Source organism: Zeus faber (assembly GCF_960531495.2).
Source record: "Zeus faber genome assembly, chromosome: 9".
In the NCBI taxonomy this organism is placed as follows: domain Eukaryota; kingdom Metazoa; phylum Chordata; class Actinopteri; order Zeiformes; family Zeidae; genus Zeus; species Zeus faber.
In genome coordinates, this window is record NC_137197.1 from 28,533,303 (window position 1) to 28,559,785 (window position 26,483).

General features: G+C 42.7%; 2 protein-coding genes across 4 annotated transcripts in view; both read right to left on the minus strand.

Moving 5' to 3' along the window:
* The window catches only part of LOC307234999 (large neutral amino acids transporter small subunit 4-like), a 29,261-nt gene extending 15,425 nt beyond the window's left edge, over nucleotides 1-13,836 (minus strand). Inside the window, exons 1-5 of the mRNA XM_080006928.1 lie at nucleotides 13,697-13,836; nucleotides 11,345-11,634; nucleotides 6,693-6,915; nucleotides 5,462-5,517; nucleotides 5,130-5,206 (exon numbers count right to left, since the gene is read on the minus strand). Coding sequence (XP_079863054.1) covers nucleotides 5,130-5,206; nucleotides 5,462-5,517; nucleotides 6,693-6,915; nucleotides 11,345-11,504 — 516 coding nt within the window. The 5' untranslated portion in view covers nucleotides 11,505-11,634; nucleotides 13,697-13,836. The remainder of the gene's footprint in view (nucleotides 1-5,129; nucleotides 5,207-5,461; nucleotides 5,518-6,692; nucleotides 6,916-11,344; nucleotides 11,635-13,696) is intronic.
* Nucleotides 13,837-17,546: 3,710 nt separating this feature from the next.
* LOC307235081 (unconventional myosin-Ic-like) overlaps nucleotides 17,547-26,483 on the minus strand; it is a 57,555-nt gene continuing 48,618 nt past the window's right edge. For all 3 annotated transcript variants that reach the window (XM_080007054.1, XM_080007053.1, XM_080007055.1), the window contains exons 17-32: nucleotides 26,402-26,482; nucleotides 25,824-25,929; nucleotides 24,637-24,754; nucleotides 22,759-22,872; nucleotides 22,563-22,639; nucleotides 22,360-22,428; nucleotides 21,616-21,700; nucleotides 20,662-20,821; nucleotides 20,218-20,301; nucleotides 20,012-20,105; nucleotides 19,830-19,885; nucleotides 19,577-19,712; nucleotides 19,386-19,456; nucleotides 19,176-19,273; nucleotides 17,926-18,025; nucleotides 17,547-17,828 (exon numbers count right to left, since the gene is read on the minus strand). In XM_080007054.1, the coding sequence (XP_079863180.1) occupies nucleotides 17,802-17,828; nucleotides 17,926-18,025; nucleotides 19,176-19,273; nucleotides 19,386-19,456; nucleotides 19,577-19,712; nucleotides 19,830-19,885; nucleotides 20,012-20,105; nucleotides 20,218-20,301; nucleotides 20,662-20,821; nucleotides 21,616-21,700; nucleotides 22,360-22,428; nucleotides 22,563-22,639; nucleotides 22,759-22,872; nucleotides 24,637-24,754; nucleotides 25,824-25,929; nucleotides 26,402-26,482 (1,476 nt within the window). In that variant the 3' untranslated portion in view covers nucleotides 17,547-17,801. The remainder of the gene's footprint in view (nucleotides 17,829-17,925; nucleotides 18,026-19,175; nucleotides 19,274-19,385; nucleotides 19,457-19,576; nucleotides 19,713-19,829; nucleotides 19,886-20,011; nucleotides 20,106-20,217; nucleotides 20,302-20,661; nucleotides 20,822-21,615; nucleotides 21,701-22,359; nucleotides 22,429-22,562; nucleotides 22,640-22,758; nucleotides 22,873-24,636; nucleotides 24,755-25,823; nucleotides 25,930-26,401; nucleotide 26,483) is intronic.

The window sequence follows — 26,483 nt, forward strand, 5'->3', positions numbered from 1 at the left end:
GTCTTCTGAGCGAGGGAAGCTAGGTCTATGCAGCTTGCGATGCATCTATAAGCGCAGTGAATAGCCAACAGTCATTGAGTGATTCCACGTAAGGTGTCTTTGAGGTGGTTGAGGGTTGACCGTGCGTGCACGTAGCAGAACAGGAGTGCTTCTGGGATGTGGAACGTACTAATGCAGAAGAAGCTGTTCTGTGTCAGCTGCTACTGTGAAATACTAGTCCTACTACGAGTAACCAGCAACACGATAAACCCCCCAAAACACATTCTTGAGTCATCCACGCACGTCAGCCCCAATGACTGCCATGAGAACTTTTTGCGTGAGCCGAAAAAAGGAGAAATGGGGAAAATATATGAATTACAGAAACAAAATAAGGAAGAAGGATTGCTGCAGCCAGCAGAAAAAAAACAAATGAATACTTGGACCACGGGAGTTAGACAGGCTGAGACCAGTTCCAGCCTGAATGGCAGGATAGGAGAGAACTTCCATCCATCATAAAAAAAAGAGCACCTAGCCAACCGGACCGTCACTGTAGTAACCGCCACCTGACCTAACACCATATCTCCATCTCTGTGAAACCGCTCGATTCTCTCTCTCTCTCTCTCTCTCTCTCTCTCTCTCTCTCTCTCTACTCTCTCTCTCTCTCTCTCTCTCTGGACTCCTTTCTTCTTTTTTCTTTTTTAAGAGCCTGAAAAGGCCCATCCATGTGAGGCCACCGACACTGCTGCTCCGTCCAGACACTCTTGGCTGACCCAGTCCAGTCGCCACGGATCTCATATCACTGACGGCTCTCTGACCTTTGGGATTCAATAATCACTTCCCCTCCCCGCCTATCCATCACTCGCGCTCTCTCTCTGCTCACTCGCTTGTTCAACAGTCACGTGGACTCAAACAGAGCACGCACTGTGCTTTGCCGTTGCCTCTTGAAAAGGCCATTTCTTTCATTGCTCCCTTTCGTTCCTCAATTTCCTTCCTCGCCGATGTCAACGGATGGGCCGCCAGACCCAGACCTTCCACCGCTCAGCCTGTCTATATGAAAACAGCCCACTTCCTGGTGGATTTTTCTCCTAAACGTCTCTCCACCCTTGTCCCCGCCAGGTCAAACTTCAAAGCCAGACCAAATTGTCACAGTCAGTAAATGAGTCAGTCAGCCAGTCAATCCGTGGGCCGTTCAAATGTTTTTCCAGTTGCTGCGTCAGTGTGGACAGAAGGGAAGACTGAGAGAATGAGAGATAAGAGATACTGACTGAGCAGAGAACAGGATATAAGGTAGATTAGCAGCGGTCAAACCCACATCACAAACAAAAGAAAAAAACACAAAATGCGTGTGTGTGGGGGAGTTTCTGAAAGAAGAGGACATGGGTGGTAACAACATGTGTGTGTGTGTGTGTGTGTGTGTGTGTGTGTGTGTGTGTGTGTGTGTGTGTGTGTGTGTGTGATCACATGTGTGAGAGTGGGAGGTGGCGTAGCATGGGGTATACTGTATGTCTGTGTGTACGTGCCAACTATGTCGATTTTTTTTCGTGTGTGGGGGTCTGTCTGGAAGTCGGTAATGGGAGAAGTTGGCGCGGTGTACCGACGGTTAAAGGAAGAAAGAAAGGGGGAAGGGCACGGGTGCTGAGTTTGCATCCGCAGCGGCAAATGAGGAAGTGAAGCAAAGAAGAAAGAGAGAGAGAGCGAGAGAGAGAGAGAGAGAGAGAGAGAGAGAGAGTGAGAGAGAGAGAGAGAGAGAGAGAAGCCAAGCGTTCCTCTTTAGTCCCCGCTGGAGAAGCAGGAAAAAAGCAGTGGACACAAAAGGTGTCCGTGGGGTCAAGACCATCAAAAAAACAAAACATAGTGAGAAGATAGCCATCAGGGAGAGAGTTTGTAAAAAGAGAGGGAGGGAGCGTTTTTAAAAAGAGAGGGAGAGAGAGCGAGAGAGCAAAAGGAAGAGAGGGAGGGAGGGAGGTCACATACAGTATATGAATAGTCTCTTTCCTCAGTAACAACAACTGATCGAGACACTTCGAAGGAACAGGAAACGGAAAGAGACTGAAAATTCTCTGTCTCTCTCTCTGTATCTGTTTCTCTTCCTCCCACACAGGCATTAACTCAAAATCGGAGTGTATTTTTTTTTTGGTAACCACCTAGCACAGCTGTGTAAGACATACAGTTGTTGTGACCTGTTACTCCATTCGCCGTAGAGGGGGGTTTAGCGGAATGGCAGCACAGCTGAAAAAACACACACACACACACACACACACACACACTCTCCCGAGACGCAGCTGACGCGCTGCACGTGAGGCAGTGTGAGAGAGGGCAGTGTCGGAGGCAGTTTGTGGTGCTGCAGGCTGGGTCTTGTCGTGTTGTCCTCGGTTTGGGATTGGTGGTGAAACTAGAGAGCAGGAAAACAACGCAGTCCTGTCTACACTGGTTGGGGGGGGGGGGTCGCTTGTAAAACCAGCCGTGCAACTTTTTTGTTTGGTTGTAGGTGTTTGTATCAGTTAGACCCCAGGAGAAAAAAGTTGAATAGGAGACAGAAAAGGGTGGGGTGTCACAGAGGGAACCACATACACACACACAGGGACACACGGACACACACACATACACACGGACACACATGGACACACATGGACACACATACACACACACACACACACACACACACACACACACACACACACACACGCACACAATCTCCTCCCTGCTACTTCCTGTTTGTCCGCACGGCAACACTGTGTCCTCCGAGGCTGAATTGTAGGTTACTCCTCTTTGTGTGTGTGTGTGTGTGTGTGTGTGTGTGTGTGTGTGTGTGTAGGTGTGCGTGTGTGTGTGAATGACGCAAAGACCACACACCAGTATTTTGCAATAAAGCAACACACTATCTCCTCCTTTTATCTCCTCATATTTGACAATGGCATCATGGTAGGCTGGTAACAACGAAAAATAATGTCAAAAACAAGTTGACAAAACGTCTCTGGGGTTCGGGGATGGTGTGGTTCCAGCAGCCACACTCCCTGGGGGAGGGTCACTGATGGGCCGTGGGAGGGGAACTGTTCTGTTTTGTTGGACATTTCTGTTTGTTTGAGGTATGGGTACCCTGTTTCAGAGACCAGTGTTTTATTATTTTATTTTTTTATTATTTTATATAGGAACCCTGTGTCAGAGTCTGTAGTTTTAGGTATGGGAATCCTGTTTCAGAGTCCAGGCATTTATTTTTCTCTGCTTGGTTGGGGGTGGGGGTAGGCTTTGGCCAGGGACCCTGGCCTCAGTTTGGTGTCGGGTATGTGGTGTGGAGATGGGGATGTTTGAGCAGCCACACCTGTCCTCGGCCTAGGAAATTGGGCCTAGGATCAGTGTGGCTGTATTACCTGTTGCTCATCAGACAGGAGCTCTTGTCACGACATGTTGTACATCTGCTCCGGGCTTGTTCCACCCAGCACACTCTCTACAATAAACTGGTGAGTTTTCTACCCCATCGTTTGTGTATCTGTGCCGAAGGGTCCTGAAAACGCCATTCGTGTGGCGTGTGGCAGGCAGAACTGCCACATTCTCCAACAGAAAATAATTTTATATGTAATGGACTCATTCCCTATTTCGCTTCCTGACAACTTTTCGATTCCAGAGATACAGAACAAACTGCAGCTGAAAACAAAGAGGACATTTACAGCTCTCAACAATGCCACATCTGTGATATTTCCCTCATGTGACACACCTGGTTTCAGAGCACACTTGCCACCTGCCCCTGACTCTCCAGGGGGAGTCTCCATTTTGCTTGGCCTTAATTCAAGTGTTTTCTCTGGGTTGAAATTCTGCTGTATTTCTGCAATTACATTTTTTTTTAATCTCATCCTGTTATTACACCTAATAACATGAGCTTGCTATTGCCTTGTCTTGTTTTTACATTTTGTTATTACATTAAGTGACAACCATGTGACAGGGTAGTCGCTAGTACTGATAACCATTTGATTTAAATTCATTTTAAAATTGGATGGATGACTAATGAATGGTCACATTTTAATAAATATACTTACATTAAATCACTTTGCATAAAAAGTCACCAAAATGCAGAAATCAATCCAATTCAATTGATTTTGTGTATTTTTCCAGAACCCTCTTGTCTTCAGAAAATCTCCCTGTTTTTGAGTTCTCAGGGTTGGAACGTACATCTCAGCGCACCGGCTGAATACACACACCACACCTGTCTGGTCATTAAGGTCATACGCTGGAAATTACATAAATGCATTTAAATATACATAGAAGCATAAACCCCATACATTCATTCTTCAATGTCTCTTTTATCACATGCCCGCACTTGGGTTGGCTGAATTAATAATGAGGGGCTCTGTTTTTGGCTCCCAGTCAAAACAACAAGCGGGATTGAATAATAGATCACTAGTGCACTTTCCCTCTCTCTTTCTCTGTACATCCCTGCCTCACTCGCCCCGCATCACGTGTGTTGCACCCGTGATGCAGCACTTTCTCCGTAGTGATGACATCATCCTTATACGCCTGCCCATCCTCCCCCATCCCCTCCACACCCCTCCTTTACCTTCCCAGAGGCCTCCAGACTCTCCCCCTCTCTCATGCAGGGAAGACCTCTATCTCTCTCTAACCCCTTTGATGCGGAACTTACCCACTTTTTTTTCTCTTGGTCTCTCTCTCCCTTTCCCTTGCCCTAATGCAGGGAACACCTATATCTCTCCCACTGATCCCGCTATCTTGCTTTAATCCAAGCCAATCCATCCATCCTTCGGTCTCGCTCCATGTTGCCTGTACCCCGCCTCCCCTTTGTCTCTAGTGGATCAGCCTGTCAGACAGTCTATCTCTCTCTCTCCCCTTCTCTTCCTCTATCCACAGATTCCCCTGGTTCTCCCATTTCTTCCCATCAACCCCCCTGTTAGATCGCTTAAGAATCCCCTCTAATCCACTCCCCTCGTTCTCCCCCTCCTCCCCTGTTTTGATGCGGCACTAACTCACTGTCTCCCATGCATCATTCTTCTTCCTGTCCTCCCTCTTGATCCGTCTCCTCCTTTTCAACCATCTCTTCTTGCTCTACCTGTCACCCCTCTCTCTCTCCATCCCACTATCCAGCCCACTCCCTTCTTCTCCTTTCCCCCCTACTTTCAACTCCTCCTCCCTCATTAACTCACCGTCAGGGAGGTGAAGGTCATGCACATGCCACCGAAGCCGTTCATCGCCAGGGCAAAGAAGATGAGGACGGAGAGATCTGTGAAAATGGAGAGAAAGAAAGTGAGAAAACAGTATACCTGGTCAGAGCGAGAGGGCGAGATATGTCCTTATTGATTAGAGACAGTGCCGATGTAGGTCAGGGTGTGTAAAACACATTACTCCACCGCTCATGTACAAAGCAAGGGGGATTTAGAGCGGTGTACCAGAGGAATATCCTTCCTTCCCCAGGGGTAACATGCTGTCCTATAAAAATGATGTGTGTACGTGATCCAACGCACGAGGGGATACGTACTCGTCGGGTCACTGGCCCCGTAGCCGATGAGGAGGCAGGAGAAGGCAAAGCAGGCGCTGAAAAAGGTAAAACATTGGGTTAAAGGGGCAATAGACAACTTTTTCGCGAAGACAACATGATCGCTTTTCAATCTCTCAGAGCAGTCCGTGGAAATCATCAACACCACTTTGGAAATAAGAAAGAATAAAGAAGCATGTTCACTGAGGAGCCAAATTGAAATTGTCACAATTTTAGTTAAATGTTATTTCTTTTGGTTGCGCAATCATGGACATATATACATGAAAGCCGCATTGACTGCTTTGGAGCGGGCAAGACTGGCTTGTAAACAAACACAAGTAAACAGGGGAGATTAATTGAGTGAATATGAAGATTGATATTAATGAGTCCTTTTTATATTCAAGGGTTTATGCAAAACAGTGTAGATTGCTCCAGCGTCCATTTCCGCTGTGTATTGGTTGACACACTTCCTTTGACGCACTGCCGTAAACCGATCAAATTCCCGGCGTTTTGTACCCAGTGGCATTCCGAATTTCATAAAGATATGGAGGCTTATAGGAACCAATCGAAACGCTGATGGCGTCATTGTTGTATTTATTCCACTGTGCAATCAACATTAACTTAATAATGATAAGCAGCAAGAAAGCAAAGCAAAATAAGTTGTCTATTGCTCCTTTAAGACAAGGGGAGAAGTCATTTGTCAAACTTGGTGGGGAAATTGCTAAAAAAACCTGTTTTTTGAACGATAAGACCTGAAGTAAGCCAATCGGAATTAAGGGTCTGGCTTTTCACACTCAAAAAGGACACAAACATGTATCCAGTTCAATGAGAAAACATCAAAATCAAATAAATTATTGGATTCTGATAATTATATGAAGCGTATCTTGACAACGACAACACCAATGAATCCCACATGGAACCAGGTAGGGTTAAGAAATGATTGGAATTGCTACTACGTTTGAAATGCTAATACCTTATTTTTGTCACTCTCTAGTTATTCTAGTTAAATAAAGGCTGCGGTACATCAGAACCTCTGGAGTTAAGCAACTTGGCATAAAGGGAATGTTGATAAATGGTCAATAGGGGCAACTCTAAGTGACCATGAGTTCTTCAACAGGAGATCTTCAAGTTATATTGTCATGAGGAACAAAGGACTGACAAAAATGGAGTACAATGTTGGGTCAACTGCACATGCCAGGCATGGCGGACTGTTTTGGACAGTATTTGGTCTCACCTGCCGAGCAACCGCAGTTTCCTGGGGCCATACTTGTCCATGACAATGCCCAGGGGCAGGGTGATGGCCGACAGCAGGAAGGAGCCCACTGTGAAGGCCAAATTCAGCATTTCATCCTGGTCCTTGCAGATAGGCCAGTTATTCATCTCTAGGTACTCCTCCTCCTCCACAACCGGACTGGAGCCCGATGTGTTCAGCGATACGTTGGTGCTCGAACCGTTTCCTGAAAATGTACGCACAAGAAAAAAATACAATTACATCAGGGGAAAGAAGTCTGCAAACCAGGATTTTCCAAAGCTTAACCCACTTCTCAAATGTTGTTTATGTGATGCAAAGTATCCTTATTAGACAACATCTAGAGCAAACCAGTGCGTAAGGGAGAAGGACAGGGCATTAGCTAGATCTATTCCTGTTTTCAATCAGAGCTTAAGACCCCAGATAGTTCATTTAAAGTTAACGGCCAAGTCAGCAGACAACTGGGTAATAACAACACAACACTGGGTGAACAACAAGATCAAGTGCAACCTTTAAATCTCCCCCACAGGGCAAGGGGAACTCCATGCCGTCTCCAAATAGAGTTCTTGTGGCTTCTATTTTGGGCTATTGCAGCTCTAATAAAATTGTACAGTGCCTCGAGCCAAGCCACCCTGCCTCTGGTAAAAGTAAGCGTACAAATGTTTGGGCTAACCACACATGTGGAATCCCTCCCTTGGTCATCATGATCCCTTTATGACCTGCTGTGTGTTTTAACAGTGTTAGGACTATCCATAGTGGTAGTGGTATGGGTAGGGGTAGAAGAGGAAAGGGAAGGATTGAGGCTATTAGAAAGAACCAAGTGTTTATCTACACTCAAGCTCCTCTGGGCAGGTTGTCAACGACACAGACAGCTCAAATCTCCATCTGACATCCGGTAAACAGCAACCAGCTGTATACCTGGAAAGCTGCTGGTTGTTTACCAGGCTTCTGGGGGGGCATGTGACATTTGACTGTTGGGCCAGCACTGCTGAAGAAGAGAATGGATGGCAATATGGCCATAATAAAGTAATAAGGCAATCAAATCTACCAAAATGGACACCGCTAAGACACTCTGAGAAATTTAACCAATGCCTTTAAATGTGACTGTGTTGGCCCAACAGAGGGTAGAAATCCTCTGTTCCTGGCTGCTGACTCATCAACTCAAAGCTGGCCAATAAAGCCCCCTTAGCGTGTGTACACATTTACATGTACGTGCGGACAAACATGTTTGCAGATATGCTCTCTGGCACAGATTATTTTGTGTTAGGACTGTTGAATCACTCAGGACAAAGGGTAAACTTTATATACCGTGCGCTGCCTGGATCGCAGCTCCATTCCTCACTGGGTGTTACTCCTTCACATCAAACCTATGAAAACTACTCTTTGTGTGTCTGTCATCATTGAGCTCCCTTTGACTTTATTTCTTTTTTTCACACACCTGTTTCACCTCTCCCCCACATTGGATTTTTTTGTTACAAACGCAGATCACAGAACAGAGAAGTTGACCTCTATTAATTTCACCATAGGCAGGTTAATAATTGCTTGAAAATGTTGACATCTTCGTTTCCATGACAACTGTATTGACCTGGACTGGACATGATGTCACTAGATACAGACTGCATAGCAAAACATACCAGCGTCGTTAGTAGCATGACATAACACCAATCCCAACTGAACAGCTTCTTTCCAAATTGTTAAGTTAGCCGCTCTGAAAATTGCCAGACGGTTGGCTGCTTATATATGGCCATATTAGATTTGTGTAGGCGGTAGGTATTCTGCAACGTTGGTCAAGTTTCATTTCATTAGTCACTTAACTGACGAATAAATGTTGTCGTACACTAAATACACGATGTTGTACACCTATAGTAATATAATACCAACACTACAGCAAAAGAACAGAAAGAAATGGTGCAAATTCCTTCATGGGATAAAAGCAAGATGGAAGTCCGTTCTATTCTCTCCTCCCCGGCCGATGCCAGATTTTTGGGTCCGATGCCGATCCCGATTTTGGAAAGTCGTAGCCAACCGATTACTGATGTTTTGGCGTATATTTTGCCAAAAATTGCAACATTTTTTAATCAATTTGAAAAACTTCGATTTTATTACAATTTCTATATTTGTGAAATAAATAAAAATAAACACACAAAGAACTTTTTGGACAGATAAAAAATTATATTGATATTGAATTACATTTAAATTTTTTTAATAAGTTCCAGTGAACACTTCTGGAACAAATTTGTATTCTGAGTTTCCCATGAATGCAGCATCGCTTCCTGCTTGGAGAGCTGTGTCTAAACCTGAGTGTAAACAAACATAAATGGATTTATAATGACTAGTCGGACTTCTGCTCTTATTTTGGTGAGTAACTAAAAAGTAGTGTGAAACAGACAAGTACAGGATAAATAATCAATGTTTTTTTTGTTTAATATACTTATTTAAAAATCAGGTCACATCGGCTGCATAACTGCAGATCCCAATGTGGACAAAATAGTCCGATATATCAGCCAAATCAATATATTGGTCAGGCTCAATACCGTCAGGTGTCAATAGCAAAGGAAAAACTGATGACTCAACACCACTTGGTTAGGCCGGGGAAGGAGTTGGAGAACTAAGATCAGGTCAGCGTGGAAGCTGTTGGTTGAGTCAGCAACAGACTGGAACAGTCTCACATAGAAGTTGACTTTCCTCCATGTCGGGATTAAGACCCACATCCCGCCACAGCCTCTGTCATTCATCGGGCAATTTTACCAGCCCACGATTTATCAGGCTTGGCTGGAGAGAATCCTCAAAACCCCAATCCTAACCAAAAGGCACCAAAGCATTCAAGAGCATCAAAGGACACCCCCCCCCCCCCACATATGATAATTGGGCTTTTTGTAACGAATTGGCCTTTCATCACTGTGCTTTGGCATTGTGTATTGTGTACACAGATCCATCTGAACAGTCCACATCCATATTTGTATTTAAATATCTAGATACTTTTACATTTTTTCTGTTTTAATTTTACGTTAAATTTTTATTTTCTTTCTATTATTCTTATTTTCCATTTGCTTTGGCAACGTAAACGTATGTTTCCCCGTGCCAATAAAATACTGCAAATTGAATTGGATTGAATTGACAGAAAAAAGACAGAGAGACAGACCCAACACGAGAGAGAGAGAGAGAGAGAGAGAGAGAGAGAGAGAGAGAGAAAAAGAGTATATAAGTAGTACTGTATGCCTTGATCATCATAATAAGAGAATGAATAGGCCCATTCACACATGGATACAGCTGCCAACAAGGAGGATGATGATGATAATGATGATGATGATGATGATGATGATGATGATGATGATGATGATGATGATGATGATGATGATGATGACGACGGTGCCAAGTGCAAAGACCTATTTTCACCTTGATAGCCTCGAAGTCAATCTATGTCCTTCAATTTATATGCGTGTGTTTGTGTTTGTGTTTGTGCGTAGTGTTTATGTGGGCGGGAATGAAAGATAAAAGCTTTTGTGTAAACAAAAAAAGACATTAAGCAGAGAGGCAGTAAACAGGGCAAAGCAAATCCCCCATTTGATGTTATGCCGGGGGGTAATTCAGAGTCTCAACAAACCGCAGACCAGCAACAAATGACCAGGCTTAGTGTAGAGACGAACCATACAGGCTTTGATCATATTAGAACAACAGAATAATGGAAGTAAAGGAAAAATTGGTGACAGTTAAAATAAGAGAACTCAACCCGTTGTTGTTCGCTTAGGTCAGTGCTCCAAGTTTTTGGAACTTTTCCACCAGTGCTAACAACAGCGCTCAAGGCTATTGTCGTGCAAAGTCTTTGCTGAGTTGTGCATGTACAGTAGCATGCTGCCAAAAGTTCATTTTTTGCCCCATGCCAGCTATTTGGGAGCACCTATCTACAGTATAATATAAAGTTACAAATAGGCCCATGAGTTCATAACATATATCTTGTCCTCTAAACACAATATATGTAATAATACTGGAATAACATTGTAGACACTGTAATAACTTAGTAATAATATAGTAACAATTTATACGGACTCCTCCATCGTTATCAATGCCAGTATTATTGTACACATATTAATTTGTCATGTATAGAATATGTCATCCATGTTTATATTTTCACCTACAGCTATTACTACACAACAACCATACAGCTGTTTTTATTATATTTTATTATCATAATTATTTTAACTTTATATTTATTTAAATTTATATGACCTTTTAACTTAATTTATCCTGTGCATAGAATCACATTTGAAATATTTTCTATATTCGTGTACATTTGTTATTTATTTATTTTTCATGCTAATTGTCTGTACAGCACGAAAAAACCCTTGTATATGAACATGTACATATCCAAATAAACACATTCTAATTCTGAAAAGTAAATAATAAATAAAATTAAATAATAAATTGCTGGTACTGACTTTAATAAAGTATGGGTCAATGATTGAAATAACCACAATGAATAAATTAGATTAGTGTAGAAAAATAGTATGTGGTGAGTCAGCATAGAAAGGAATTTCTCCAGGTATTGTAGTGGCAAATCTTAGATCTAGGAACAACATACATGTATGGAAACCGTTTGGACCCACGTGCACCCCGGCTACAACCCCCAGTTGACTCACCGGGTCTGTTGCACATGTAGGAGTAGAAGCCCTCGGATTTCAGCATGATGAGCAGCGAGCCCCAGCCCAGCAGCACGGCGGAGAATAGCAGGTTTTCGATGACCGCCGTCACCGCCATCCACCAGCGGCGGGAGAAGGCCGTGGCCAGCGTGGGAGCCATTGCAGAGGGGTCAGGGGCACCGCCGCCGCCTGGCCTGAGTCGAGAGGACTGTGATGAGCGAGCAAATGGGCGGTTGCACGGAGGGATGGTTCGGATGGATGGACGGAGGGAGGAGCGGCAGGGTTACAACCTGTAGAATAGTAACATGTGCCAAGTCAGAAAAATTGATTTGGATGTGGTGTGTAGAAAAATTAATACTTTTTGTCATGTGAATTGTTGACACATAGATTTATTGTTTACTGTACATTTTAAGGGTTATCTTTTTTTTATTTTGGGCTAATTTCAAGATTTATTGTTCATTGTACAATACATTTTATTTTATTATTAGCATTGCAGAGGATTATCGTCATATTTTAGGTTTATTGTATAGGCCAATCTTTCTATTTTTAGTTCATATTTAAGGTTATGTATATTGCTATCTATCCATCTATACTGTCTCTCTATCTGATACAATAAAAGTGGAATTTGAGATCAATTGAACACGTGTTGATTATAGTATCGATTTGCCCACATCTAACCTTTTAACACACCAAGCTTGTATATTTTTGGCAAACGTGGCTATTGTTGATACTTCATAATAGATCGGACGTTTGCAGGATGCATTTGAAGGATATGCATAGAAAATATATGCAAAACCCAAACATGGGGGACGCTTGTCACCGTTGTCTTCGTTGAGAATTCACCCAAAACACAAAACAGCTGGGACCTTCACGGGAGCGTGCCAGTCTCAAGCCACGCCCTTATCGCGCCGGCGCCAACGCGACCCCCCCCCCCCCCCCCCGGGGCGCCTGTGATTGGCGGACAGCTCCACGGCCTCCTCCTATTGGCCGCGGGCGACATAGTTCGCAGCGCGGCCGCACGTGAGATTACGTTCCAGCTGGTTCGAACCAGTGCGGCGCGAGATCCCCACCGGCCAGAAAGGCCCCCCCCCTTTCAGGATGGCAGCGCACCACGGCCACGACTAAAAACACAACTACATCACACTAATAAAGGGTATGCCTCACTGAATTTAAAAAAATAAAATAATAATACTAATCTGACATCTGTTGGGTTGGGAAAAACGTGACCGGGGAAGTTAAGCCCAGCCTGCGAGTTGAACAAATCCAATACGACCAAAAAAATAAAAAATCAAAATCAAAACCAAAATGAACAAATACCAAACGCATCGACGTGGCCGTAATTAGAAGCACGGGCGGAGGGACAACGCGACGATAACGGCGGCCCCCCCCCCCCCCCCCGCGGTTGAAATGAACGTGCGCTGGAACTGGTCTGAACTGGACCAAGAACCAACCACCACCACCCCCACCACCACCACCCCCACCCCCACCCCTCCCGCTCCCACGCGTCCCCCCCCCCCCCCCGCCAAGCCCCGGCTCAGCTGTTCGGTGGTCAACAACACCGGTACCCAGCGTCATTAGCACTGAAACAAAGACAGCTACAACAACACAATAAGGACTGATGGCGAACGAAACCGAATATATACTATATATAAATAGTTATTTATATAGTAGTACACAGTGTGTGTGTGTGTGATATATATATGAACTACTATATGAATATAGCATTAATATATACATACACATGTGTGTTACACGTCTGTTCCACTACCGTAGTCACACACATATTCGCAAATGTTTTTTGCTTTTGCGTTGTTGTTTTTTTTGCTTTCATGTTCTGTTCATTTTTGTGTATGTTGTACAGCATTCATTATTACTTTGTTTCCTCCCTTTTCCCCCTTTTCCTCTTTATTTTCATTATTCCGCTCTACTTAGTTGTGCACAGCCCTCGGAGTTTTGCGCCTTTGTCGTTGAAGTACTTGTCTGACATTTTTGAAGAATAAATTGAGGGGGGGGGAGGGGGGGGACAACATTTGAAAATCGATACGATCTGTACGATAAGATTTTAAATCTTAATTAAAAAAAAAGAAGAAGAAGAAGAAGGAGAGAGTGTTTATGGTCTTGGTGATGAAACCTGCAACTGTTGGATTCGGTCAGATTAGGGTTACATCACATCTGACGTCTGACGAGGGACGGTAGTTTCACACTAACGTTTATTATTATTATTATTATTGTAATTATTATTATTATGAATAAGACGAATTCAGAGTTTGACACCACCTCTGCGCATCAAACCCAGTGTGAAACATGCGCCCCTGACCCCGAGCATCCTTTTTTTCGGGGGTGCTCCGTTACCTGGAGAACGGGCTCCTCCGGGTGCAGGAACAAATGGACCTCCCGGTCCCGGCGGATTTCGACGAGGAACAAAGAGCAAAGCCGCGGTGACTCACGCCGAGCTCCTTGTCTTCAGCTCCTCCACATCAGGCTCCTTTTTCCTCCGTCCCTCGGCGCTGCTGCCGCTGCTTTTATATCCACGGTGCATAGCCGCGGCACAAACAAGCCCCCGCTCCCATTGGTCCGCGGCTGAGCTAGAGACCCAGCTCGACCAATCAGAGCGCGCGTACAGGAGGATAAACACATAATCGTAATAAAGGGCTTTTTTTTTTTTAACATGTATTTTCTTCATCCAATTTTGGGGAAAACAGTCGACAAATGTTTGGACACAAAGAAGGAATATGGTTTGAATATGGGTTGGGAAACATTTGGCACAACTGTTTAACAACGGTAAATACAATAAATAAAATAGATAGATGCCTTATTCGTCCGTGGAGGGATAACAAAGTAATGAGGATAAAAGCAGAAAAAAAAAAATGACTTAGATCATCAGGTAAACCAAAAATCAGCATTAAACTATAAATCTCTGTTTCAACGATTTACACTCCACTCAAAATAGGAAATTGGGAAAGTTTTCAAGTTGCAATGGGGTTGTTTTCCCTCCAGGTCAAGCAAATGCGATGGTCATATTTTTGCGATCATAACATCAACACGCGTGAAGACTCGTCCTTCCCTCCCCAACTTGGGTTTCCTAGAAGCGCATTAGAAGGAGGAGGAGGAGAGCGGCGACCGCGGCCGACGAGAGGCCAGAAAACAATACTGTAAAGTCAACGCTGCGGGCGATATCTGGTGGCGGAAAAGGGAAAGTGCAGGTGACGCAAGTGGAAAATGACTTAGGATTATTTTTCCGTGACGGAAGAAGTACTCAGATCTTCCACGAAAGTAAAAGTATCAATGACGTAATGTAATGTAAGAATACTGAAAATAAAATCATGCTACGCCTCTGTTGTAAACATTGCTTTCAATCGGTGTAATGGTTCCCAACAGCACAGGACAATTGCATTTGAACTAAACCAGTATACTGCATGCTACCAGTATGCAGACGTTTCGAGGTAAATAATACCCATCAAAATTATATTTGAGTTGTTGAGACCTTTTGTCGCATTTCTAACCCTTTTTGGGGTATGACGCATGTGATATACGCTCCATCCACTGAGCGTTCCCTCCGTTTGAGTGACAGGTGGAAACAGGCCGTTCCTCGGGGACGCGACGTCAACTACCATTTTACTTAGTTGACATGTGTGTGTGTTAGTGAAGAGGCATTCTGATTTTCACTCCACTACATACATACATACATTTTATGGGGGGAAAATGATTTATATTTATATATGAAAAAGGGTACAGTGGGGCACTGGACTTGACAAGCACTTTTACTTTTATATTTCTAAGTACATTTCAGATTTTTTTTATATACTTTTATTTTAGTAGAAATGTCAATGCCCTACTTTCACTATAACTCGTCATTTTGTGGCGGCATATTTGTGCTTTTACTTAAAGGGTGGAGTACCTCTTCCCCCACTGGCCCACACGAAGAGCTAAGAGACAGAAGAGCAGCATCAGTACGGAGACAAGAAGAGACCAAGCCTTTTCTTATCTTTGAGGTTTATTCTGCAAATATTATTTAGTTCATTTTCTTCCTTTCTTTTTTTTTTTTTTTTGTATCTTGGCATCATTATACATCGGCTGGGGCATACAGTTAAGTCAGGACTGGTAATAGTACATGTGCATTCAGTAAATTAACAAAACATATAGGATTTGGTTTGGATCATGTTCATAGAGTTTGAGAGAGAGAGGGAAAAAAAAAAACTTTGGTTGATGCTGCTTTCATTGTAGACCTGGCCTGGGGCCCTGGGACAGTAATGTCAGGCTTAGCGCTGGACGTCAGTCAACTTAACTTACAACCACTACTGCAACACCCACCCAGTTGCACCGCTAAGAGTTCATATCACTACCAGCGAATCAGCTGTGTTGTTTTTCTACAAAACACAAGGCACGTTAAGCACTAAGGCTTTAGGAAGCAATGTCATAAAAAATAAAGAAAAATAATTATAACTATTTTCATGTGATCAACGCACACTTGGTTTGCTTGAGTCTTTCCATTATACACAGAAGACATACATATGGACCTCCATTCAGGAAAAAAAAAATCAGAACATCTACATTATGTAATAAATCGTACAAACACAAAAAGCACTATTTAATCAATAGGGTCATTTCTTTGGCTAGTATAGTGTAAGTGCAGTGGCACACTCCTTCTTGCGTTGTTCTACTGCACCGGACCCCACCACCATCGACAGAGGGAAAAAAAGAAAAAGAGGAGGAATATTGTCACAACATGGGGCAGGGAGGAAGAGCGGGAGGTGGGGGCTAGAAGATGAAAGATAAAAAAATAATAATTATAATTAAAAATAAAAAATAGGCCTTAAATATATATTTTTGATATGACAAAGTTTTTTTTAAATTTTTCATTAGTTCGTTGAAAATAATACAATTTGTTCATATTTTAATTCATTATCATTATTTGCTTTCATTATTATTTTTTATATTAGTTGCGCACGTTGAAATCCTAAGGGGGGACAGGGGCTCGCAAATACCAAATACCTTGGTGAAAACCACTGACGTCGTGACTTATGGGGTAACTTTTTCGTAGCCCTTTCTATGAATCCCCTTACATCCACTAGGAGCGTTTAAAGGTTTTTCCCAGAGATTTGAGACGCTGTTCTCGATGACACGTTGTTTGCCTTATCTGTGATTGGCCGCGGGGCCGGTGTCGTATCTGGGAGTAGGAGACCAGCAACGGCGGTGGTGGTGATGAAGCAGAGCCGACTTAAGCACGCCGGTCTTTAGGGGCTTCGGCTGGGGTTGGTCCGGGGGATCAGCCGTCGGAATTGAGGAGGGGGGGGGGGGGGGGGGTATGGGGGAGAGGATTTGGAGGGTAAGTAAAGAAAACACGGGGCAGGAAGAGGCGGGAGAGCGCGCGTGGCCGCCAACAGCGACCGAGTCTACTGTACAATACATTTGGCTGCTTTGAAATCCATTCCTTTGACGCTTGAAACATTTAAAAAAAGTAACTTAGGTTAACTCTACCTCCTCATTCCCATAGCCGCATAGTTGAAAGGGGTGAATATTATTTCACAAATATACTAGAAAAATACTACGATACGACAAAATTCCCTCTTCTTTCTATCTAGGTTCATTCTCATGCCTTTCCGAAGGTCTTTCTCACTTCCTTTATTCCTTTCAGCCTTGTACATTTGAGCATAGTGTTTAAATACAGCTACCCAAACACGATTCCAGAAGTAGATCTACTCATTTTAAGCCCACACAGCCCCTCGTCTTGAAAAACCCTTCCAGCATGGCCGCCGGACGCCTACATACCTATAAATCCGCCTTGCCTCTAGAAAGCACTCCTTGCTCTAGGCGCCGCCAACAGGCCTTCAAGTGGCTTAGTAGTGTCATGTGAAGCGTACTGAGCCCATCCGCCGGAGAGAGAAGACAGGTAAAGAGAAGCAACAGGCAACAAACCAACCCTGATTTTCCACGGACAACAGTCCTTTTTGTTCCCTGGCGTCCTCGTTGTCTCACCCTTACTCCCTTTCTCGGTTCCCTCATTGTTTTTCATTGGTTATGTTCCCGAAATTTAAGCAAGGCAGAAAAATTGAACCAAAATGTGTTATCACTTGGCTTTATCCATCTATCTATATATATATATATATATATATATATATATATATATATATATATATATATATATATATATATATATATATATATATATGTATATATATATAATATTCAAAACAGCATCAGTATTAATTAATCTAATCCGTCCCCCCCAAAAAATGATGTCATATATAAACATAAATAGGTATATATCTCTAAATTAGTTTGCTTCTTGACTTTGTTTCTTAATTGGAAGCACATGCCACCCGCGTAGTGGCAGCTGGCATCTGATTGGCTAAGGCAGCGTGGGGTCCGCGGACATGCGATTGGTGGAGAGGGCAGAGGTGGGTCTGGGGCGGAGCCATTTTCCACGGCGCGGGTCACGTCCCTCGGGTCGCAGCTATCATCTGGAGTTGAGTCGGGGCGCCGTCTGAAAGGAAATCTTTTGTCATTACGAAGTCCATCCATCTATCCATCCACACTCCATCAGGCGCTCCATCCATCAGGCGCTCCATCCATCGGCTCACCACAGACAGGTGTCCATTCTTGGCCTTGGCCACCAGTAATTCTGAGCCGGCAGTGAAGTCGATGGTCCCCTCTTTCCCCTGACCCGCGGTGAAGGTTATACTGGACAGAAACACACGGGGGAGAATCTTAAGTCTTGGAGAGGGGTTCCAAAAAGTATGTGAAAAATTATTTTAAATATTTAAAAGTTTAAGTAAAAATATTTCTATAGACAGGAATCTATCTACGAGACCAGAACCAAATCTTGTCAACTCCATATGCTCCCTATACGCCATAGCTGTTTTTGGGGACAGTACTGACCTACAGCCCTCCTGCTTATCATTTGCTTCCCTCTTATATCTTATTTTCAGTGGATATGGAAATGGATATGTTTAAAAAAAGGTCAGGAATGCAACGCAGGGGTCTTGAAAGACATTTGATGAGATCAGGTGTCCTGAAATGATTTTCAACTGGTTTGCACCCTACAAACTAGTGTTGATTTGATGTATACATAAATGGGATATGAGTGTCTCTATTCTTATTTTTGTTTTATATTTTATAGATACTTTGTGTAGTTGTTTGCATTATTTATCAAATATGTATTATTATTATGACCATTGTTATAATAATAATAATAATTATAATTATTAATAACAATAATAACAACAACAACAATAATAATAATTGTTGTTATTATTATTATTATTATTATTATTATTAATAATAATAATAATAATAATAATAATAGCAACCTTAAAAATACGAATAATAATAATAATAATTATTATTATTATTACTAATGTTATATTTATTACTTTAATAACAACAAATTATTACTAATAACCAATTAGTATTATTATTATAACATCCAAATAATACGTTATTTGATTAATAACAATTCAACATTTTATTATAATAATAATTATTATTGTAAAACAACAATAATAAGAACAATAGACTTTATTTATAAAGCTATATGATGCTATAGTTATAGTTTATAATTTTGTATATCCATTCCATGTTAAACCCATAAAAAACATAAAAGGTCCCTTTGAAAGTATTGTCTAAAGTTTGCAGTTTGTTTGTTTGCAGTTTGCTTAATTCCCAGAAGCAGGATATTGGGATTATTTTCTTGAGACCGCTTCTAAACAATAACACACAGCAGTTAGTAATTATATTGTGTTGGATTTAGGCATCGTGTGAACACAAAGACACATACATATACAGTACACACACACACACACACACGCACGCACACGCGCACAGTCCTCACCTGCCCTGGTTGATGTTGATGCTGTTGACTTTGTCGGAGCAGATTGCCACCTTGGTCAGGGTTTCGATGACGTGCTCGCTCTGTAGAACCACGTCTCCCTGGGCCACAGGAAACACCGTGCGATCAGACGTTTAAAAGCCTTGTAAAACTGCCCTCCACGTGGCCCCTTCACGTTGAAATTAAAAATACAAATCATCATCGTTCCCTCACCTTCTGCTTGTTGTCGTCGCTGGCCACGTGCAGCACGAACAGCCCGTCGCTCAGAGAGCTCACTGAGATTCCTGGGAGGGATCAACACGTCAACGCATAAATCACAACCTATGAGATCAAACTCCATATCTGACCGTTTATATTTCCGTATAAAGGGTTCACCCCCACCGGGAGCAGGATCGACCTCTGACCTGTGAGGGCCTCGTAGTCGACACGCTGCTTGAGCTTGCCCTCCTCCGCGATGACTGCGCTGTTGCCAGTCAGCAGAAGCTGGCGGGCGCGGGCCCGGTAGCCCTTCCGGTCGTACTTGATGACCGGCACTGCATACTGTGGTGCGGAGGGAAGGGGAGATGATAAAATGGACAAAAATCCACTGGGAATGTCGTTAAAATAACACCCAATGTGATATAAAACCTCATTATCTGGTCAAAACCGGCTACCGACCTTCATCTTCTCGCTGCCCAGAGCTTGCAGAACCTTCGGGTTGATCTCCTCGCCATCTGCATGACAGGAGAACCATTAACCTCCGACCTCGAAGCATCGCGAAATCCTTCACTTCTACAGTACTGGTGGACGAATACTGTAAAGTGGGAGTTTTTGTAGTTTTTTTTTTTGCAATGACATACTGAGCCTGGTGCTGACAAAAAGTTTGGGCACGCTCTGTGGGTAGTTGTCCTTCTTGCCCTTGAAGATCTCACTGGCGATCATCTTCTGCTCCATCTGTACAGAGCGGGAGATGAGAAGAAGGTCAAACGTAGACGTAGGCACCGTTGGAAGAATGTACAGCAGAAGAAGGAGCGGCAGGCCTGCAGAGTACTACTGCGTCTCCTACCTGGTGTTTCCACTCGGGACTGATCCTCTTGCAGTAGATCCACACCATGTTCTGCATGCAGAGGTTACGCAGGTGTTCCGATGCCTGGAGACACAGAGACCAGTTTTTGAGGCAAAACTGTCAACCGTCCAGTTTTTCCCAGGATTCTCCCACTGTCCCACCATTAAAATATTTGCCCGTAAATCTCCCGTATTTCTCTTCTCAAAAAACAACAACAAAAACAATAAAAACAGTTGTTTTTTTTATTGTAGATGTATTTATTTTCCTTTCCTAATTGAATGAAAAACAAAAAGATCTGTGCGTAAAAGGGTAAAATAGAGAGTATTGAGAGCATAGGGTATCAAATTTTTGGCCAGAGCCTTGTTTAATGCTGATTGGGACATAGTGTAGCGGCGGCAATCTCTCAGTGCTTATTCGCTTTAAATAGTTTTGTATTAGTCCCACCTCGATGAGCGCGGCCGGCGGCGTGGGCCAGCTCTTGTCCAGGACGTTCTTGGGCAGGTTCCGGTGGATCTTCATGAGGAAGGAGTAGCGCACGTAGTCCAGGAAGTACTCGTTCTCCGGACAGCGCTCCTGGTGGCGGTAGATGAAGCCCTTGATGAACCTGGGTAAGAGGTGGGGTGAAAATGGGAGGGAAGAGGGGACGAAAAGAAAAACCGATGCAGTCAGAATGATGAATATATAGGAGCGCTCCTAGCAAATATAGAGGTCCAGCTAATATATACAGATATAAGATATGGCTCAGTTGATGTGCTTTATAACAATGGATCCCAACAATGTTGAAATAGCACAACGGAGGTGAAAGGGTAAAGCCGGCTTCACACTGAATCCAAAAACGCAGGCAGATCCTCCACCCTAGCGGCTGTCGGATGAATTTACGCACAAATTATCTCAGTGGAAAGCTTGTGGTTTTTTTTTTTGTTTTCTTTTTTACTTTCAGTCATCAGCTATTTGTCGTATTAATCTAAATAGGAACAAGAAACAAATCAGCCAAATAATGCATGTATTATGCCAGATTATTTAAAAATGTATAGTAGTTTGACAGAAAGCGAGTGAGCAAATCATTTAAATTGGTTGGATTTGAATTTAGTTTTGATCCAATGGTCCAAATTTTGTGGTGTTTTGTATTTTACTTTTTACTACTAACCTTCTACCTTATCCAAAGAGCCAATTTACATTGATGCACGGGCCTGGTTTACATTGTAGTAATGTATATCCAAGAAATAGTTTTAACATTTTTGATATTGAGTTTACAATTTTTGCAAAATGACATAATGTATATTGTACTCAGTAGCACAATGTTGCACAGTTCCAAATGTATAAGGTTTGTTCTGAAAAAGCATGATTGTTGCTCGGCTCCACGGTGAGGGTGGGAGTATTGCTGGCCGTGCGTCGTACCTGCGGATGGTGTCCGCGGCCTGTCTCCTGCGGCGCGCCCTCCGTCGGGCCAGGACGCCTCTCCACCACGCCTGGATCAGGATGGCTGTGGAGGAACCACGAGCAGATCAGCCCCCATCATATGCACCAATGAAAATATTCTCATCGTTATGCAAGACTGTGTATCCCAACATAACAATGTTAACCACTTACAACGCAACAAAACCTAACAATCCCGTAAAATTCAGGTCGTTATTATGGCACAAGACACAAGACTCGCAAACTTGTTCTTTGCGTACAAATATTTGAAATAACTCGGGAGTCAGCAGTCACTCCAGCAGAAGAGTGGGCGACCAAAATCAAAATATTACTGAGGTCTAATTTAAAGGCCAAGGCGTAATAAGTCTAGGCATTCGGTATTATTAATATTGGATGTGACTGATGTACACCTCAAACAAACAAAGAGTCAGAAAACGGAACGACTCTTTGCTCTTTTCTGAGTCACTCAAGTACCGAATCTAAAAAAAAAAAAAGAGTCAAAACTTTTGTCACTACAAATAGCCCTCACTTCCAGTGTGAAACTTCGGTTTGCTCTGATGAACACAGAGCCGCGATTCTGGCTGGAACTGATGAATTAGTGCAGCCATGCAATTTTGATCTTGCAAAACAAGAGCTAGTTTCCGTTAGGTATGTATTTTAAGCGGAAATTCTTTTTGACGACTACTTTCAATGCTATCTGCCGAAATCGAAGGATGCTGCACTTACCCGAGCGTCTCAGTTTTTGATACTTGGACTTCTGGCTGTAGCCCTTCCAGCTGGCCTGAAGCTTGGAGGCTGCAGAGTTAAACGAGACGGATAGAGAGAGAGAGAGAGAGAGAGACGTACAGACCGCCAGGGTATATATTTTGACCGAGATGGAAAGCAAGTGAGGGCGGGGATACTCCGCTTTGTAGATTGGTCATTCTCACCGATACTGTGCTTCCTGGTCTCCAGCGCCTCCTCCGTAGCAAACAAGGTCTTGGGGAAGCGGATGAAGATCTTGGATCTACGGCATTAAATGGCAATGACAGTTAGGTTGTGAATTGTTTGTCGCTGGGTACATCCGGCTGTGTGTGTCTGTGTGTGTGTGTGTGTGTGTGTATCCTTAAATGTGTATGTGCTGACCTTCCCAGCTTGTACTCCTCAGGCTTGTATCCCAGGTGTTTGACCAGTGTGGACACTCCTTCGGAGAGCTTGCCCTGCCAGTTGGGCCACGTGTCTGGACACAGGGACTTATACCTACACACACAGATAGAAAGCCTTTACGTAAATAATAAAGGAATAATTGAATAAGAACTATGTAGAGAGGAGTTTTTTATCCATCTCCATCACGAGCCACCCATACTCCTCCTCCACTGACCTCTCTGACCAATCTTTACCTAATCTCTGATAGGGAAGGGTAGAAGGGCTTTCTTTCCCCCATGTCAAACCCCCTCACCACTTGCTAACCTTCCACCTGACCGTTTGTGCTAAACTGTGTTAAACAAACCCTTGTCAAACACAGTGATTCTACTTAGAACCAGTTAATTCAGCCAAGTAGATTTACATACACAAAGTGTTGGCCGTGGGGTGGATTAGTGCATTTCTCTATGGAAAATTTGCATAAGAAACAGCCAAATATACGAAATTAGTCAAAAATAAAGAACAGAAATGGACAAATAAAGGTACTCCTCACTTAATGACCAAGTTCCGTTCCTACGACCAGGCTGTAAGCGAATTGGTCGATAAGCGAGCACCCGTGTTATTACACAGTAAGGGAGGGTGGCCATTGTGAACGCTAGTGTAGTGAATACTGACAGACTGCAGGAACGAGACTGAGAACGGTGATGAGATGAGATGTATACAATGTATATAGTGTATATAGTATGTATACAATGTATATAGTGTATATAGTATGTATACAATGTATATAGTGTATATAGTATGTGTATATAGTGTATTTACAGTAGTGTATCTATAGTGTATATAGTATATATAGTTTACAGTGTCTATAGTGTATATAGTGTATAAATAGTGTGTATATAGTATATATAGTGTATATAGTCGTAAAGCAAATTGGTCGATATGCGAGGACCTGTATTATTTCACAGTGAGGGGGCGTGGCAATTGCAAACGCTAGGGGTGGTGAATACTGACAGACTGACTGTGGGAACGAGACTGAGAACGGTGATGAAATGAGATGTATGCAATGGATATAGTGTATATAGTATGTATACAATGTATATAGTGTATATAGTATGTGTATATAGTGTATTTACAGTAGTGTATCTATAGTGTATATAGTATATATAGTTTACAGTGTCTATAGTGTATATAGTGTATAAATAGTGTATATATAGTGTATATAGTATATATAGTGAATATAGTCGTAAAGCAAATTGGTCGATATGCGAGGACCTGTATTATTTCACAGTGAGGGGGCGTGGCAAATGCAAACGCTAGCGTAGTGAATACTGAGACTGACTGTGGGAACGAGACTGAGAACGGTGATGAAATTAGATGTATATAGTGTATATAGTATATAAAGCATATAAAGTGTATCTATAGTGTATATAGTGTATATATAATATATATAGTGTATATAGTATATATAGTGTATATTGTATATAGTTTATATAGTGAATATAGTATATACAGTGTATATAGTATATTTGGTATGTAAATGGTGACGCACGATGAGATGCTGCGCACGCAGCGCGCACGATGCAGTATTGTACACAGCGTACAATACAGACTGGTCAGAGAGCTGGTCGTAAGTCCTAACGGTTGTTAAACAGGTAGGTCATTAAGTGAGGAGTACCTGTATATAAAAATTTACAGAATATACAAAGTGAGATGGACAGGATACATTACGGGTTATTATATAAGGTATATTATTACCATGTTATTACTACATTATTATAGTGTCTATTGCTATAACAGTGTTATTTCAATATATTATTTGTGTAAGTATTTTTGGATAGAATTGTCAGCCAATCAACGCAATTGAATATAAAGCATCACCTCTGTAAGAAAATCTCGTAGCGCCGCCTGTAGGCGAAGCCTGCCCTCCGCACCCTGAGGTTCTCCATCAGCCCCAGGTACTTGACCTGGTGGCGGATCAGGACTTCATCAAAACGACCTGGAGAGAGACAGACAGGAGACCGCACAGGGAATATTGAGAAAAAAAGAGCAAAAGAAAGGAAAGCTACCTACTACTACTACTAATTATAATAATAATCATAATCATAAATAAATAAAAAATATATTAGAAAGAAAAAAAAAATACGCTGAACCAAACAAATGTGAGAAAAAAGTCCAGTAAATGTTAAGTGGCCAGTGTGGGAGCGACGGAGGACGGAGACAAAAGAGTGAGTGTAGAAGGAAAACAAAGGCTGGTTCAATATACTAACAACCGCACTGCGAGTCACACTGGAGCCATTGATGCCACATTAAAAATAACGCCCAAATGCTAATGTTTGGGTTACAATTAGTCAAAGAAATAGAAGATTTGAATGATATTTATAAGGAAAATATGCATTATATGTATGTTTTCAGGAACAGCAGAGGTGGTAGAAGGCTATAACATTACCGATAGATGGATAGATGGATAGAGCAATAATAATGTAATACAATAAAAAATAGAAAATTGATGCAATGAACCTAAGAATTTTTTTATTGTGAATATATAATGGTAATTTCATTAAATTAATTGAATAGCAATTTATAACCTTAAAATCTACTGTGTACAATAGAAATTAACATTCACAAAAAAAATCCTACAGTAAACAAAAATAAATGGCCAATAAAAAAAAATAAAAGTTGAATTTAATTACAAAATAGAATTAGATAAAAAATAGAAAAAAAAAATACACAAACCTAAAATTTTAAAAGGAAAATAAACAATAACAACAAAAGTAACCCATAACCCTAAAATAAGCATATATAAACCCTAAAATAACCCTAAAATAATCTTAAAATAACCCCAAAACAAAAAAATAAAAACAAGATTAATTTTATGATAATATCTTTAGAAAGAAAAAACGGAATAAACTACACCGCACAAAACCCAGCTGGTACTGATTCAAATTCCGGGCAACTGGGTCCAACAGACCACTGGCAACTGGGTCCAACAGACCACTGGCAACTGGGTCCAACAGACCACTGGCAACTGGGTCCAACAGACCACTCCCTGGTGCTCCAGCTCCTACCTGCTTGTTTTGAGTCGTTGGGCTTGATGCAGCGCACGTACGACGGCTCCTTGGACATGAGGATCTCCATCAGCTTGGCCAGGCTGGACTTGAACTGGGTGGCCGCCTGGTGGGGTGTGGGGGGGCACACAGAGGAGAGGGCTTCAACCAAGTAAATTCAACAAAAGGTGAGAGAAAAGGAGAAGGGAGGTGGTGAAAAGGAGAGGACGAGAGGAAGAGGAGCAGAGAGGAGGAGCGAGCCGGAGCGACAGGCAGCAGAGACAGAGGGGAACACAGCGTCTACAGAGTGGAGGACGTGACTGACGCGTGTGTGTGTGCGTGTGTGCACGCATGTGCGCACGCGTGTGTGTGCGCGTGTGAGGGCATTCCTCGATGAGTGGGTGACAGCAGAGAATCCCCCACATTATAAACAATAAACACACCACTGTTTGTGTCACCCTGAGAAACTACGTGGAGATGGAGCACGCACGCACGCACGCACGCACGCACGCACGCACGCACACACGCACACACGCACACACACACACACACACACACACACACACACACACACACACACAGGGTACGGGATATCTCACTGTCTCCGGGCGCTTCTTGTCGGTCAGCTCCTCCCGGTCGAAGCACTGAGTCAGGATTTTGTTCTCCGACATGCACATCACC